The 14,879-nt window shown below is 51.1% G+C and overlaps 2 protein-coding genes across 2 annotated transcripts; both read left to right on the top strand.

Moving 5' to 3' along the window:
* The first annotated feature begins 5,957 nt into the window (after nt 1–5,957).
* Nucleotides 5,958–9,888, top strand: LOC124692373 (cytosolic invertase 1). The gene is made up of 4 exons (XM_047225728.1): nt 5,958–6,416; nt 6,515–6,946; nt 8,597–9,155; nt 9,550–9,888. Exons 1-4 carry the CDS (start codon nt 6,012–6,014, stop codon nt 9,843–9,845), a joined length of 1,692 nt encoding a protein of 563 aa, XP_047081684.1. The 5' UTR covers nt 5,958–6,011; the 3' UTR covers nt 9,846–9,888.
* A 3,438-nt stretch (nt 9,889–13,326) lies between these two features.
* On the top strand, nt 13,327–14,573 carry LOC124687278 (trafficking protein particle complex subunit 12-like). The gene has a single exon (XM_047221069.1). The coding sequence runs from the start codon at nt 13,334–13,336 to the stop codon at nt 14,309–14,311; it is 978 nt and encodes a 325-aa protein (XP_047077025.1). The 5' UTR covers nt 13,327–13,333; the 3' UTR covers nt 14,312–14,573.
* The last annotated feature ends 306 nt before the right edge of the window (nt 14,574–14,879 follow it).

Raw genomic sequence — 14,879 nt, 5'->3', positions numbered from 1 at the left:
CATAACATCAAGAGGAGAACTAACACACATTCTTAGATCAAATGTATAAGACACGTTTATTTCACATCATAATATTACTAGGGTTTCTCCATATCTTCCCAAGAACAAAGGAACTACTCATGCATGAAGGAAATCAACATCATGGCAATATGAATATGAAGGTACAATTGCATACAAGTGTAAATCCTAATAGGGTTCGGATCACAACCAAATAGACAAAAGAGATTGAAGATGTAGACGTTGTTGATGATGATGATGGACATCGAAGCGTTGCCCTTCAAGATCCTAGTCTCCCCTTCCTCTTCTGTGTCGATGGAGTGGTGATGGAGGCGGCGGCTGTGGAGACGGCGATGGCGGTAGAGCAGCAGGGCTCCACTCCTTAGGGCATGGATGATTGGTGTCCTCCACCTTAGCTCCTCCCCTCCTTAAATAGCACCCTGGAGGTCGGTTTCGCGAACCGATGGAGCCTGGAGCCGAATATTTCCATCGGACCTTCACAAATATTGTTCCATTTGACGAAACAGACCCAACGGAGCCAGGTACAACCGTATGATACTGGCGGGTCTTCCTGTACCGATGGCCTCTAAAGTTATTGGATGCTTTTGTATTCCGGAGGCCATTTCTTCATACGAACTCCGATTTGGGTGTTCTCCGGCTCGTTGAACTCGTATGGACGAGGGCTATAACACCATGGACGTAGATCTTAAATACAAGATGTTGGATAAATATCACTTTTCCTACACCTCATATGGCTAAGTCTGGTGCTTGTAATTCTCCCATCTACCCTCTTGGTTCCTTTTGCTCCCTTTTTCCATGATTGCCAATAACACCTAAATACACATCAAAGATAAGGGAAACATAGTAAAATCCTACTAAAACTACTAAATATGCGAAGCTCATATGGAAATGAACAAGAACTCGTAACTATGCAAAATAGGCACAGGTGTATCTAGCTGGAGCATGAAATGAGTGACAATATGAGCAATAGTATACTTAAAAACCTTAGTAAAATAGTGCGAAATTTCAAGCTATCAGTCTCCAATCGCGAATGAATCAAGATTACAAGTGTGGGAGAGAGGATGGAGACGATGATCACGATGAGGCGATGAAGTCTATGTGAATGGGGACATGGCCTTAGTGTAGATTGGATCTAACTATGGTGAAATAATGTGTTTTTTCTCTCTATGTGGTCCCCGAATGTCGTCGGTGAATTCACATTTTTATATTGTGTTTGACGAGGCGAAGCCACCGACACATGGTACGTTTAGGCTGCGGGTGGGCCTAACCATACCATAGGCCTTTTAAACCTTCTGTGATTCAGCTCCTAACCCTAGTTGACCTGGTGACATCTCCAACCCGAGTTCTTCATTAATTTCCCTTGGTTTCCTCCTAAATACTTAATTTCTACAGAAAACAAATAAAGAAGAAGATCTTCACATATTGGCATTGATTAGCACTATTGGTTGTAGGAAGAATTTGCTTCTAATTGAGACAAAACATCTCGGTTTAGATGGATATAAAGTGGTCATTTTCGTGAGTCATCACCGGTCCAGGGCAGCCAACCGGCCCGAGCAGCCAGCCGATCAGGGTATAACCTGTCCTGGTTTGCTCGAACTATTAACGGTTGACTCGCTTCTATCGACTTGCTTTTGTTAGACTTGTTGACTTGGGACCACCGGGTAGTCATCACCATGACGCCCGACATGCGTTTTTTGGTCGCAGGAACATATGCACCCAAGATCAAGTGATTTTGGAAGACTGAATTGATGTTTTCTCCTTGAAATAGGCTTTGGTCCAGCTTTATAAATAAAGCACAATGATCGAACCACACAAAGTGACGAGGAATTCTTCTTACAAGCATATCATAGATAAACAAGAAAAACTATGAAGCACCAAGCTTGCCACTGAGACTAAGAATACCTGAGCTCCACGACAACGCCCCCAAGACGGTAACGACGCCACATGTGTCGACGTTCCCAAGACCACAAGGGTCTAGGGTTTTCACCCGAAGCCCTAATGTGGGAAGGGTAGCCACAACGATGCCCTAAAAATGGTCACGTCATCCGCATCCATCGCTGGCACTGGAGTGTTGGGATTTCGCTCAGAAAATCCTCGCCACACCTGGTCCCTCGAACTACAAGTCATTCCTTAGTCGAGCTTCTACCGTGCGATCTGGGCATTGACCATGCCGAGGGGCCGCCAACACCTGACACCGAATCCTCGCCACTGCCGCCAGGCCTAGATCTAAATAGAATTTCCTTAAAACTAATCAATGGAATCTATTTCTACTTTTCTAGGAGTAGTATCAAAACCATTGAAAGTTTTGCAGTCGATTATGCTCAACGTCACCTGGCCGGCAGTGTGAGTAAGAGCATCTCCAGCCGCGTCCCCCAAAGCGTCCCCCAAAGGGATTTGGGGCGCGTCGGACCAAAAAACCGTTCCAGCCGCGTCCTCCAAACCCGAATTTTGTCCGGCGCGCCCCGATACGGTGTCCGGCACCCCAAGCCCGTCCCCGTCCCACACGGGACGCTCCGGGCACGCCGGACACAACGAAAAGCGAGGCGGGGAGTGGCGGGGCCGACCCCGTCAGCGGCACAGTTAATTTTAACCTAACCGTCGCCTACCTCGCACGGAAGTTATTCGCGCGCAGTGACACACAGCGGCATCTTTGCCTTAATGGCGACGGAGGGGCAGACGAGACGTCTCGTCGGTGCTGCGCAGCCTCCACGCGTCGCCGGCGTTCGCACGCCACCGCCCGTTCCCGCACGATCTTCCCGCCTCTTCTCGCCTGTTCCCGCGCTTTCTTCCCGACGCTGGCGTCTATAAAAGGTCTCCCGACTCAATGGTAGCCACCACACCCCGCCGGCAACAAACACAGCCCTCGTCGCTCCACCGCCGTCTCCTCCACCACCAGTGGCAATGGCGAACCGCCCCGACGCTGGCCACTTCCATCCACCGCCGACTCCTCCACTTGCAGTCCCGGAAACGCAGGTCGACACCGACCCCGTGGCCCGGGAAGAGCAGTGGCGTGCACACCGTCAGCAGCGGCGGGAGGCAATGGAGCGAGCGAGGCCCGCCGGCCAGCGGGAGGCGGCGCGGCGGCGGATCTAGCGGCGTTCTGCGCCCATGGCCCCGCTGCTGGCGAGGCCGCGGCGGCAGCAGCGTGGCATGAGCAGCAGTGCTACACCGTTGCGGCGTTCGACGCCTCGACGAGACAAGAGGCGCGACGGTGCCGGTACCGGGATGAGATGGAGCAGCGGTGGGTTGACGAGCGCCGGCGCCAGTGCGTTGAGCGGGATGCGCTGTACCGAGAACGGCGGGAGTCGATCGAGCGCCGCGCCAGCCGGCGGCGGAGGAGCGTCGGCGAGCGGGAGGCGGCGGCCGGCGGCGATCCGGGGAGGCGGGCGGACTAGTTGGCGGCAGAGGCCGACGTGTTGGCGGCGGCGATGATGGAGGCGCCAACAGATGTGGACGACGATGCGCCAATGGAGGAGGAGGAGGAGGCCGAGGCGGAGGAGACCGAGGTGGAGGACGACGACGACGACGAGTTCGAGTGGTCCGACGACGACGGGCCGCACCCGGACGAGACGGCCGATCAGCAACGCGCGCTCGTCGAGTCCTTTGAGTCGGAGAAGATGCTCTAGGACGACGCCCATGCCCGCGAAGAGGCGCAGATTCGTCGCGCCGTCGAGCTCTCCCTCCAGGCGGCACAGCAGGGGAGGGCGGAGGAGGACGCGCGGCGGGAACGGAGCCGTCGGGCCACCGCCGAACGCAAGGAGAGGAGGCACGCGCAGGAGGAGCTGCGGCGTAGGGGAGGCGACGACGGGGCGGGACCGTCGAACGCACCGCCGGGCGGTCAGTAGGCTAGGTTTAGATGAAAGCTAGCCGTTTCATTCAAACTTTGTAATATATAATCAAAATTGAATGAAAACCTATATTTTCGTGCACCAATATTCATTTGGGGGACGCGGCTGGAGAGCGACGTCCCCCAAACGCGGCACGAACAAAACACATCCTCTAAGAGCATCTCCAGTCGCGTCCCCCAAACCGTCCCCCAAAGCGATTTGGGGCGCGCCGGACAAAAAAAGCGTTCCGGCCGCGTCCCCCAAAGCCCATTTTTGTCCGGCGCGCCCCGATACGGTGTCCGGCGCCCCGAGCCCGTCCCCGTCCCACAGGGGACGCTCCGGGGACGCCGGACACAACGAAACGAGGCGGGCTCCCACATGTCGGCGACTATTTGCATAAACCGTTGGTTCGCGCCTCTTTTCTCGTCGCTCCTTCCTTCCCGCGCCTCCCACCCCACCGCCGCCGCCGGATTTCCCGGCCGTTTGGGCGTCCGATGCGTGCTGCGAGTCGGCACCGTTGTCGCGGCCGGGGCTCCCGCCGGTCGTGCCGCCGCCGCCGCGTCGCCGGCGCCTCCCGGAACGCGCCGTCAAATCCGCCCCACCTCCGCGCACGGAAGGTGCTCGACGACTTGCCGGGTAGGCGCGATTGGTCGTTGTTTGTTGCGTCGTCTGCCTCGGCGCAATTTTAACCATTGATTTTGCTTTAGCCATGGACAGCGACGATGAGATGGTTGCCCTGCTACTGGAGGACGAGCAAGCGTTCGACGACGACCTGCGGGAGCATTTGCTACACGACAGGAGGCTTGCAGGAAGGATGTCGAGCGGGCATTTGGTGTGCTTCAAGCACAATTTGCCATTGTCCGGTACCCTGCTCTAAGCTGGTCTCACGACCAAATGTGGGAGGTGATGCGAGGCTTGTGTGATCATGCACAACATGATCATCGAGGATGACCGCAAGAATCATGTTAGGTCACATGTTGGTCCCTATGAGTGTCAAGGCCCTCTCGCGGAGGTTGATCATGAGTTGCTCGCGATTTTGCTTGATTTTCTCGCCATGCACGCGAGATCCATGACAAGGCAATGTGCATGAGCAACTTCAAGCTCGATCTCGTTGAGCATTTGTGGAGGATCAAAGGAAATACCGTGGCACCTTGATGTATCATCTAGCCCTTTTTATTATATTTGATTACTTGTTTTATTGTTTGTTGTAATTTAATTTGAAAACAATCCTCGAAAACATTTTTTTTCATATGATACATTTGATATAAATGGTTTATGTGTTAAAAAAATTATTTTAAATGTTTGGGGGCGGCGTTTGGGGGACGCGGCTGGAGAGCGACGTCCCCCAAACGCGGCACGAACAAAACACGTCCCCCAAACGCTCAATCCGGCGCGGTTTGGGGGACGGTTTGGGGGACGCGGCTGGAGATGCTCTAAACGCTCAATCCGGCACGATTTGAGGACGCTTTGGGGACGCTTTGAAGGAAGGTCAAGTGCTCAATCCATGTTGGACGCTGGACGAAGGCAGTCGCAGCTGCAGGAGGCTGCGCGAGGCAGCAAGGCACCGTGTACCCAGGAGGCAGCGGCAGCACCGGAAATCGCCGGGCAGCCGATCTCCTCTCCGGTCGGCCACCAGGTTGGCTCACCTTTCCTTGGCAGCCCCTCAACAACCATTCCCAGCTGAGCACTGCACTCAACCGCGGTCGCTGTTCCACGTCACCGCCTCGTCCTCCGCCTCATCCCAATCCCAATCCCAGCCAGCCTCACCAACCCTTCCCCACGCCCACGTGCAGCGTGCCGCCTCCACCCACCGTCGCGTACCGCCGGGGGCGGGGCCCGCGAGCGAGCTGGCCCCACTCGACATCGACAATGTCACGGGTTTATCGCGCGCGTCGCCGTCGGCCGGCGAGGCCTGCGCATACTGCGCTGCTGCTATAAGTAGGCGCCCCTCCGCCTCCTGCTCGTTTTTTCCACGCCCGCCTCCGCGAAATCGCCCGTCTCGCCTCGAGATTCGCGCGGCCGTGTCTGGCTCTGGGTCCGCGCGCGCCCCTCTTGCCTTGCCCTGCCTTGCCTAGCGTCCCAAGCTAGATCTCTCTCTGCTCGCACTCCCCTCGGGCACGCACAGATCTGGCCGGGGCGACCAGGCGGAGGCCGGCCGACGATTCCATGGAGTTCGGCGCGCCGGGCGGGATGCGGCGGTCGGCGTCGCACAACTCGCTCTCCGGCTCCGACGACTTCGACCTCACGCACCTGCTCAACAAGCCGCGGATCAACGTCGAGCGCCAGCGCTCCTTCGACGACCGCTCCCTCAGCGACGTCTCCTACTCCGGCGGCGGCCACGCCAGGGGGGGCGCCGGCGGGGGGTTCGACGGCATGTACTCGCCGGGCGGCGGGCTGCGCTCGCTCGTCGGCACGCCGGCCTCCTCCGCGCTCCACTCCTTCGAGCCGCACCCCATCGTCGGGGACGCGTGGGAGGCGCTCCGACGCTCGCTCGTCTTCTTCCGCGGCCAGCCGCTCGGAACCATCGCCGCCTACGACCACGCCTCAGAGGAGGTGCTCAACTACGACCAGGTACACACACACGCGCACTGTCGCGACTCCCGGATTTTATCTACTAGTTAAAAAACCCCAACCGATTTTTCTGAATTGCGACATGTGTTTTCAATCAGGTGTTCGTGCGGGATTTCGTGCCCAGCGCCATGGCCTTCCTCATGAACGGCGAGCCGGAGATCGTCAAGAACTTCCTGCTCAAGACCGTGCTGCTGCAGGGCTGGGAGAAGAAGGTCGACCGCTTCAAGCTCGGCGAGGGGGCCATGCCGGCCAGCTTCAAGGTGCTACACGACGACAAGAAGGGCGTCGACACGCTGCACGCGGACTTCGGGGAGAGCGCCATTGGCCGGGTCGCGCCAGTGGACTCCGGGTTCTGGTGGATCATACTGCTGCGGGCCTACACCAAGTCCACGGGAGACTTGACCCTGGCCGAGAAGCCGGAGTGCCAGAAGGCCATGAGGCTCATACTCAGCCTCTGCCTCTCCGAGGGCTTCGACACCTTCCCCACATTGCTGTGTGCTGATGGATGCTGCATGATAGATCGCAGGATGGTGAGTTACTCATGACACTTCCAATACTCTGCTTTCATGTCTATTTTTAGACTACTCCGATTTCACTAAAGTACCACCGTAGTACTATTTTTTCATCCTAATAGTATTACTCAATGAACTGCCACTTCTACGATTTATTCCACATGCACACCATTACTCTAGGGCCTTTGGACTGAAGTTCACATGATTAATAAACTTTTATAAAAAGTGTTGTGTCCCAATCAAAATTACTGTATGAAACATTTAACTCAACTTTGCTCAAACAAGGTTGAGATACTCAATCATGTAATAACTGAAAGTGAGATAGCCCCTCAACAAGTACCATTCCATACAGTGCTACACACACAATTTCATGTCTTCTCGTCTAGCCTCACACAAGTTCAAACAAGTTGCATGTCTTTTTCTCACAATTGAACTGGACCAACTATCCAAGAAGTGGTAGCTATCTGATATGTTAGCCCAAGGTAATGATAGGTCCGTGCAATGATCAATGTATTTTCTTAATTAGGGAGCTTTAAATGTAGTGATCTAACATTATTGCTTAAATCATCTTAGATTTTGATTTTTTTACAATATATTTCTTAATTAGGGAGCAAATGTCATGATCAAAGTCATTTTGTCTGACACTTCTGATCAATATATTCTCTTAATTAGGGAGAAAATGTCATGATCAATGCATTTACTTAATTAGGGAGCTTTACATGTAGTGCTCTAGCATTATTGCTTAAATCATCTTAGATTTTGATGTTTTTATGATTTGTTTACTTTTGTTGTACACTGTCCCGAGTCCATAACGTATGGCCAACAATATGCAGATAACTAGTAAGCACCAGTTATTTCATTCTTACGGGACTTGCAAATTTCAGTACCTGTTGTGCAGGAGAGCGCACAGTGGACATCTTACATCATCAAATTTCTGATTGTCTTCGTTTGGTGATGTGCTAATTTTCATACCATGCCTCTGCTTTCAGATTTTCATTGCTGAGATTCCAGGGTACAGTATATTTTGGATGCACTAATCTGACACCACTTGTAGTTGAGCTAGGTTCCACTGAACGGTTCAAAATCCAATCTAAATGCCCTTATGTCTTATTTGACGTGGTCCAGTCGAATAGCCAAATCGCACTATACCATGAGTCCAGACGCTCAATATGTCCCATAGGTATCAAACTACCTAAGTCCATCACCCGCACCAGTTGATACACCTGAATCCTGTTGTTACATCAGCATGTGAACAACCAAACAAGTACTCCTGTCTGTTGTACTGCTAGATATGCAATTAAGTTGTTTTTCTTTCAACATTAGGCTCATACAGCGACATACTCGGCATCATACTTGAATTCTGCAACATGTCTCCATCTGTGATATGTAAATCCAGAAGATTACTTTCATTCTGTACAATTGCGGGTTATGATGATGAATAATTTAAATAGATTCGTTTATTTGTTACTGACTTTTGTAATGGATTTGTAATCATTTTGTGTGATACTTATTCGATCTTTTTGGCCTCATTGTTGCTAACTTCTGTGTATGCATGCACCCTCTATAAGTCACCCTAGATATTAATTACTTTTATATTAATTAGATTTACTAAATTGGTTTGTATTTGAGCTTGTTTTCCATGTCCTCATTATCAATCTTTATTTGCAGGGTGTGTATGGCTACCCCATTGAAATTCAATCCCTGTTCTTCATGGCACTGAGGTGTGCTCTTCTAATGCTTAAGCATGATAATGAAGGGAAAGATTTTGTGGAGCGGATTGCAACTCGTCTTCATGCTTTAAGTTATCACATGCGGAGTTACTTTTGGCTGGATTTCCAGCAGCTAAATGATATTTATCGTTACAAGACGGAAGAATATTCTCACACAGCTGTCAACAAGTTCAATGTCATTCCAGATTCTATTCCGGACTGGCTGTTTGATTTTATGCCTTGTGAAGGTGGTTTTTTTGTTGGCAATGTCAGTCCTGCAAGGATGGACTTCCGTTGGTTTGCACTTGGAAACATGATTGCCATAGTATCATCTCTTGCCACACCTGAGCAATCTACGGCTATAATGGATCTCATTGAGGAACGGTGGGAAGAGCTAATTGGTGAAATGCCTCTGAAGATATGCTATCCTGCCATTGAGAACCATGAGTGGCGAATAGTGACGGGGTGTGACCCAAAAAATACGAGATGGAGTTACCACAATGGAGGATCTTGGCCAGGTTTGCGCACTTTGTGTTACTTGGATCTCTCTGTACTATACGTGAAAGTTACCCTGCTTTTCTTATGTTTCCTGTTTTATTTAGATTGTAAATTAAATAATAACCATGAAACACTATTTTTTACTACCTCTGTTTGGAAATTTAGAGGTAATAGCATGGAGGGTAGAATAATGCTTGGTATGTCAGCAAAATAATTTCCACCTCGTACGTTTTTCACGAGTCCCACTCTGTTGGCAAAAACAAGATCTGTATTAACTCCTTTTGTCCTCTTTGTGTTTGGTGTTCTAATTTTCTGGTCTTTCTAGTAGAAACCCGAAGCATGACATATTTGTTCAACCTTCATCAACCATCGCATGTGCTTTTTTTTTCATGCATCAAACATTTCTTATTGCAGTACTTCTCTGGCTGCTGACGGCAGCAAGCATCAAAACTGGACGGCCGCAAATTGCAAGAAGAGCAATTGACCTAGCTGAGAGGAGGCTTTTGAAGGATGGCTGGCCTGAGTATTATGATGGGAAGCTCGGAAAATATGTTGGCAAGCAGGCAAGGAAATTTCAAACTTGGTCTATTGCCGGGTATTTGGTCGCTAAGATGCTGCTTGAGGACCCTTCACATCTTGGAATGATAGCCCTGGAGGAAGACAAGGCTATGAAGCCAGTTTTGAGAAGGTCCGCCTCATGGACAAATTAAGATATCGACGAAAACTCTTAGGGGAGCAAAGTCTGGATTGACAACACGAATTCTTTGGGCAGCACTTCTCTCTGCTCATCCTTTCTTTGACTTTCCTAACGGAAAGGTTTGTTTTCCTCTGGATTGTACAATATCTCAGCTCATTTCTTGAGTTGGAAAAGAAGCAATTGTGGAAATGGGCATTTTGTTTTGTTTTTCCCTTTCAATCCCGTGTTGTAAGAAGATACTTCCGATTCTTGATTGGGTCATCCTGAAGTTATGGGATCCTTTTGGTTGGACTCAAACTTTGTTGTACGAGTTGACTATAGAGATGAGTAGGCTGATTCCAGCTCCCTGTGATGAAAAGATGTGCTACTCTAACGAATAAAGGTTCCATTTTCTGCAGTGCATATCAATTGGTTCATTGTGCTGCCTATGATTTGCTTTCTTGTAAATACACATTGAAGGCAAGTCATACTAAGTGTGCGTCGTATGCTCTACTTTCTTGTAAGTTGCTCCACGATCAATAGCAGGGAACACTGTTGGATCTGTACAACTCGCGTAACATGCGAAGATGTAACCTTTACCAAAATGAAAATATCTCAGTTAATTGTCTACACCTTTGCTTTAATTTATAGCAACACTCGCATGAATAATAAGAAGCTGCGGAAGGTAAAAGTTTCCCTTAAGGTTAAGTTTTGGCTGACCCCTTTTCGCCCTATCTCTTCATCATTGTGGCTGACGTGTTCCAACGTCTAATCCTTCAGGCCTGGTCCGACAGATCCCTGGCCCACCCTCTTTCCCCGGACACTCCCTACAACGTCTAATGCAACACCCGCTGCCACCGCCTGCCTCAATTAGGTGCTCGAGGATTTCACGTCCGCTACTGGCCTCGCTGTAAACTTCCACAAATTATGCTTCATCATCATGCATGTTTCCGCGGAGGATGCCTTTGCTATGGCTTCCTTGTTGGGCTGTCCCATTTCGTCCTTCCCTCAGCTGTATCTTGGCCTTCCCCTCTCCCCCACGAAGCTCCCTGCCTCGGCTTTCACCACCATTGTTCTCTCTTTCGACCGTCGTCTCTCTGGCTCGTGCGCAAACCTTCTGTCCGCTGGGGGCAGGCTCGTTTTGTGTAATGCTATTTTGAATAATCTCGCTATGTATTATATGTGCTCGTATTTGCTTCCCCGTGGGGTTATTGACAATATTGATAAGAGGCGTCGTGCTTTCTTCTGAACTGGGAAAGACTCATGTTGCGGTGCTCGTTGTCTAATTGCTTGGGATAAGGTTGTGTTGTCTAAGCAGGAGGGCAGTTTCGGCATCAAGGATCTCCATAGGCAGAACATGTGCTTGCTTTTAAATTTTGTCCATAAACTCCACCAAACTAACCCTCTGCCCGGGAAGAAATCCGCATTCAGGTCGTGACTTGGGGGAATACTCGACGTCCCCATATTTTTTGGAGAAGATCGTTGAAGAATGCCTCCCCCTCTATCGCGCCATCACTAGTGTGGAGGTCGTGGACGACTGCTCCATGTCCTTCTGGCTGAACAAGTGGCTGCCTGGCGCACCACTCGCTGAGCGCTACCCCACCCTCTTCTAGCACTACACCCGCCGACATGCCACAGTCGCCTCCGTGGTCGCTCTGGGCCTTGACTTGCAGGCTCGCCTCACCTCTGAGGCCGAGCTCCTCTTGGTCCACCGGTTCGTCGACAACACCTCTCTTGGACCCGACCATGATAGGCGCTCCATCGAATCTCCCTCGACGCCTCGTTTCTTCTCACACGAGCCCTACCGCATGCTTTCGCCGCCACATCCGCGGGATGCTTCGGCATGCGTGGCTTGGTCTCTGCGGCTCCCCTCGAAGCTGAAGATCTTTGCGTACCTCGCCGACATCAACCGCCTGAGTACGAGAGCCAACCTCTTCTACAAGAACTGCGCCCCTCTGATGTTTATGCTGCTTGCTCCGCCATGGAAACTAGCCGACACCTGTTCTTTGGGTGCCTCCTGGCTGAGGAGGTGTGGTCCAAGTTGGATGTCCCAATCCCTGCTGGACGGTTCTCCGTTTGTGATCTTTAGGCCCCTCCCTCCGTTGCTGTCGCCGCCTGGCACATAGGGGTCGTTGCGATTCTTTGGTCCATCTGGAAATCCCGCAACGATCTTGTGTTCAACGGCAAGACCTCTACCTTGAGCTTCAAACTCAGGCGTGTGTGTGATGACCTTGCTCTCTAGCGATGGCGCCTCCCTAATGCTACCAGAGCGGATGTGGATGCTCTTCGGTCCTACATTATTGCTAGAGCTGTTTGATGCGGTGTCTCTCTCCCTACCCCAGTTGTCCCTCTCATATCATGTACATACAGAACGGTTTCATGGCCTCTTCGAGTAATAATAACAAGCGGTGGGGTTTTTCGCCCCCCCACCTCCCGCGTCATCTTCGAAAAAAGGTTAAGTTTTTATTTGATATCGAGTGGTATTCGTAAAAATAGAGTTTGTCTATGTCTAAATGGATTGAGATTTCTTTAGAAAATGCAATTGTTCAAAAAAATACAACTCAATTTAGTTGCACTTTTCTGGTAAAAAAATTATAATTGACTTCTAAAGCATCTTTTTGGTCTATTGAGACTTAATAAATTCTCAATCAGACCGAGACATAGCAAATCCATTAAATAAACCATACAGAAAACGAATCTTGGAATTAAAAAAAACAAAAAAATCTTCAACGCTCAACCCGTAAGGCCTTGTTTGGAAAGAGTGGATTTTCTACCGTGTTTTTGGTGAACACCCGATTCCCTTCTCCTAACCAAGAAACGGAGTGTAAAAAACGCTAGATCCACCTCGTGTTTTAAAAACGGGCTAATCTGACGTGTTTTAGGTTTATTTGGGCTTAGAGCATTTCCAGTCGCGTCCCCCAAAGCGTCCCCAGAGGAATTTGGGGGACGCGGCCAAAAAAAACGTCCCAGTCGCATGCCCCAAAGGCCGCTTCGCTCTGGACGTCTCTCAAATAATATCTGGCGTCCCTAGCCTATCCCTTGTGTATAGAGTCACCATCAAGGACGCCGAACACGATTTTTACACTTGTTTTTTGTTTGGAGATTGCGTTTGGAAAACGTGGCTAGGAAAAGGACTTCCTCCAAACGAAAATTTCGTCCAAACGCCCCCAAACGAAAATCCGACACTATTGCGAACGTTGTTTGTAGGATGCGACTGAAGATGCTCTTATACAACTAGAAACCGGGCTGCCAAATGAGCTACAACGTGTATTTTCGAGGAAGTAGCTAGGCTGGTATAATACATATACACGTGTGTCAAGTTAAAAACCAGGCTGGCAAACAAGGCTTGAAGCTAAAAAGTAGCAGGCCGACGACCAGAAAGTTACACTCACACGTAGCCCGGAGCCTTCTCCGAACAAGAGAATTTCAGCCCACTCGATCGATCTTCTTTAGAAAAAAAAACCTCAAAAAGGAAAGAAGCGTCTCTCTCTTCCACCTCCGTCCCGAGATCTCGATCCCACCATGTCCGCGACTTCCGCCCCGGGCTCTCTTCACTCTCCGGCGACCGCCTCCGCCGCCGCTGCGCCCGACCTCTCCATCCCCTATGAACTAGCCACCCGCGGACAGTGGCAAGCACTGCTGGCCCACCTCGCCCACCCCGCCCACGCTCTCCACCCGCACCACCGCCTCCTCCTATCCGCGCTCTCCGCGCTCTCCCTCGCCAAGCTCCGCCGCTTCCCCGACGCCGCCGCCCTCCTTGCCTCACTTCACCCCGACCCCGCCTGCCCGCCGCCGCCCTTCCTCCTCCGCCTCCTCCACGCTCTCCTCCCGCTCTTCTTCCCCGACCGTCCCCTCGCGCTCGACCGCCTCTACACCCTCCTCTCATCCGTCCGCGCCCGCCCCGACGCCCAGCATCCCGAGTGGCGCCGTCGCGATGCCCTCGTCGCGTCCATCCTCGCCTCCGATCACCTCGCCCACCGCGAGTTCGACGTCGCTCTCGCCCTCGTCGCCGAACTCGCCGCCCGCGAGCCAGACAACCCGGTCCTGCTCTCCCGCCTCGCCTATGCCCACCTCCAGATCGGCAACCTCGCCGCTGCCTCCGCCGTCTTCAGACATGTGGAATCCGTCGTGGCCGACGACTCCTCTCACGCCAACCTCCTGGCTCGCAACCGGGCGCTCGAGTGCATCGTGGCTAAGGACTACGCCGCTGCGGTGCGGGAGTACGAGCGCTGCATCGAGGCTGACCCTGCCGACGCCATCGCCGTCAACAATAAGGCGCTATGCCTCATGTACTCGCGGGACCTCGGCGACGCCATCAAGGTGCTCGAAGGCGCGCTAGAGAGGATGCCCACCGCGGCGCTCAATGAGACGGTGGTGGTCAACTTGTGCAGCATGTATGAGCTTGCCTACGTCAACCACGGCGACGTCAAGCGAACCCTCACTGATTGGATCACCAGGGTGGCACCAGATGACTTCGACAAGTCCTGCACGCGCATGTAGGAGGTACTGGAATTCAGCATTGAATTATTTCACCCTGCTCCTAGGATGACTTCTGTCGGAGAGACATTGTGTTGCTATAGTTGGTCCACACACTGGATTTCATTGTTCATGTTTCCATGTTTTTTTTAGTGATTTTCTTTGATCCAGTGAAATTTATGCGGTTGAGTAACTTGCTCAACTTGAATGTACAATGTGGTTTACAAATATGTCGAATTTCTAGAATTGTACTGTGCTGTTTGAAATGCAATGATTATACATATTTATAAAAATTTACCATGTGCTGGTAGATTGAAGTTTGACATGCAATGATCATACATGTTTGGTATTTGATGATAAGTTTGTTGTGGTCGTCATCCATATTGGAAGCAATTCAACACTGTACTTATTGAAGTTTTTACCTCTGCAGCATGATATATTTTTGTGATTCATGCAAAAATTAAAGAATGTCTTAATAAAATCGTAAGATGACAGCTAAGTGATATGAATGTTGTCGCCAATAGAATGTTCTGGGCTGGTAAAATATACATTTTCCTCCAATGGGGCTAACAATTTCTCACACTACCATCCT

This window comes from Lolium rigidum, chromosome 2 (assembly GCF_022539505.1).
Source record: "Lolium rigidum isolate FL_2022 chromosome 2, APGP_CSIRO_Lrig_0.1, whole genome shotgun sequence".
NCBI classification, from domain to species: Eukaryota; Viridiplantae; Streptophyta; class Magnoliopsida; order Poales; family Poaceae; genus Lolium; species Lolium rigidum.
The sequence above is the reverse complement of the archived record's forward strand: the minus strand, read 5'-3'. Positions and strand labels throughout refer to the sequence as shown.

Excerpts from the sequence above, each read along its gene's own strand:
- LOC124692373 (XM_047225728.1), top strand. The coding sequence starts at position 6,012 with ATGGAGTTCGGCGCGCCGGGCGGGATGCGGCGGTCGGCGTCGCACAAC. Across the intron at positions 6,417-6,514 it reads AGGTGCTCAACTACGACCAG|GTGTTCGTGCGGGATTTCGT; the intron begins GTACACACACAC and ends GTTTTCAATCAG. Across the intron at positions 9,156-9,549 it reads CAATGGAGGATCTTGGCCAG|TACTTCTCTGGCTGCTGACG; the intron begins GTTTGCGCACTT and ends TTCTTATTGCAG.
- LOC124687278 (XM_047221069.1), top strand. The coding sequence starts at position 13,334 with ATGTCCGCGACTTCCGCCCCGGGCTCTCTTCACTCTCCGGCGACCGCC.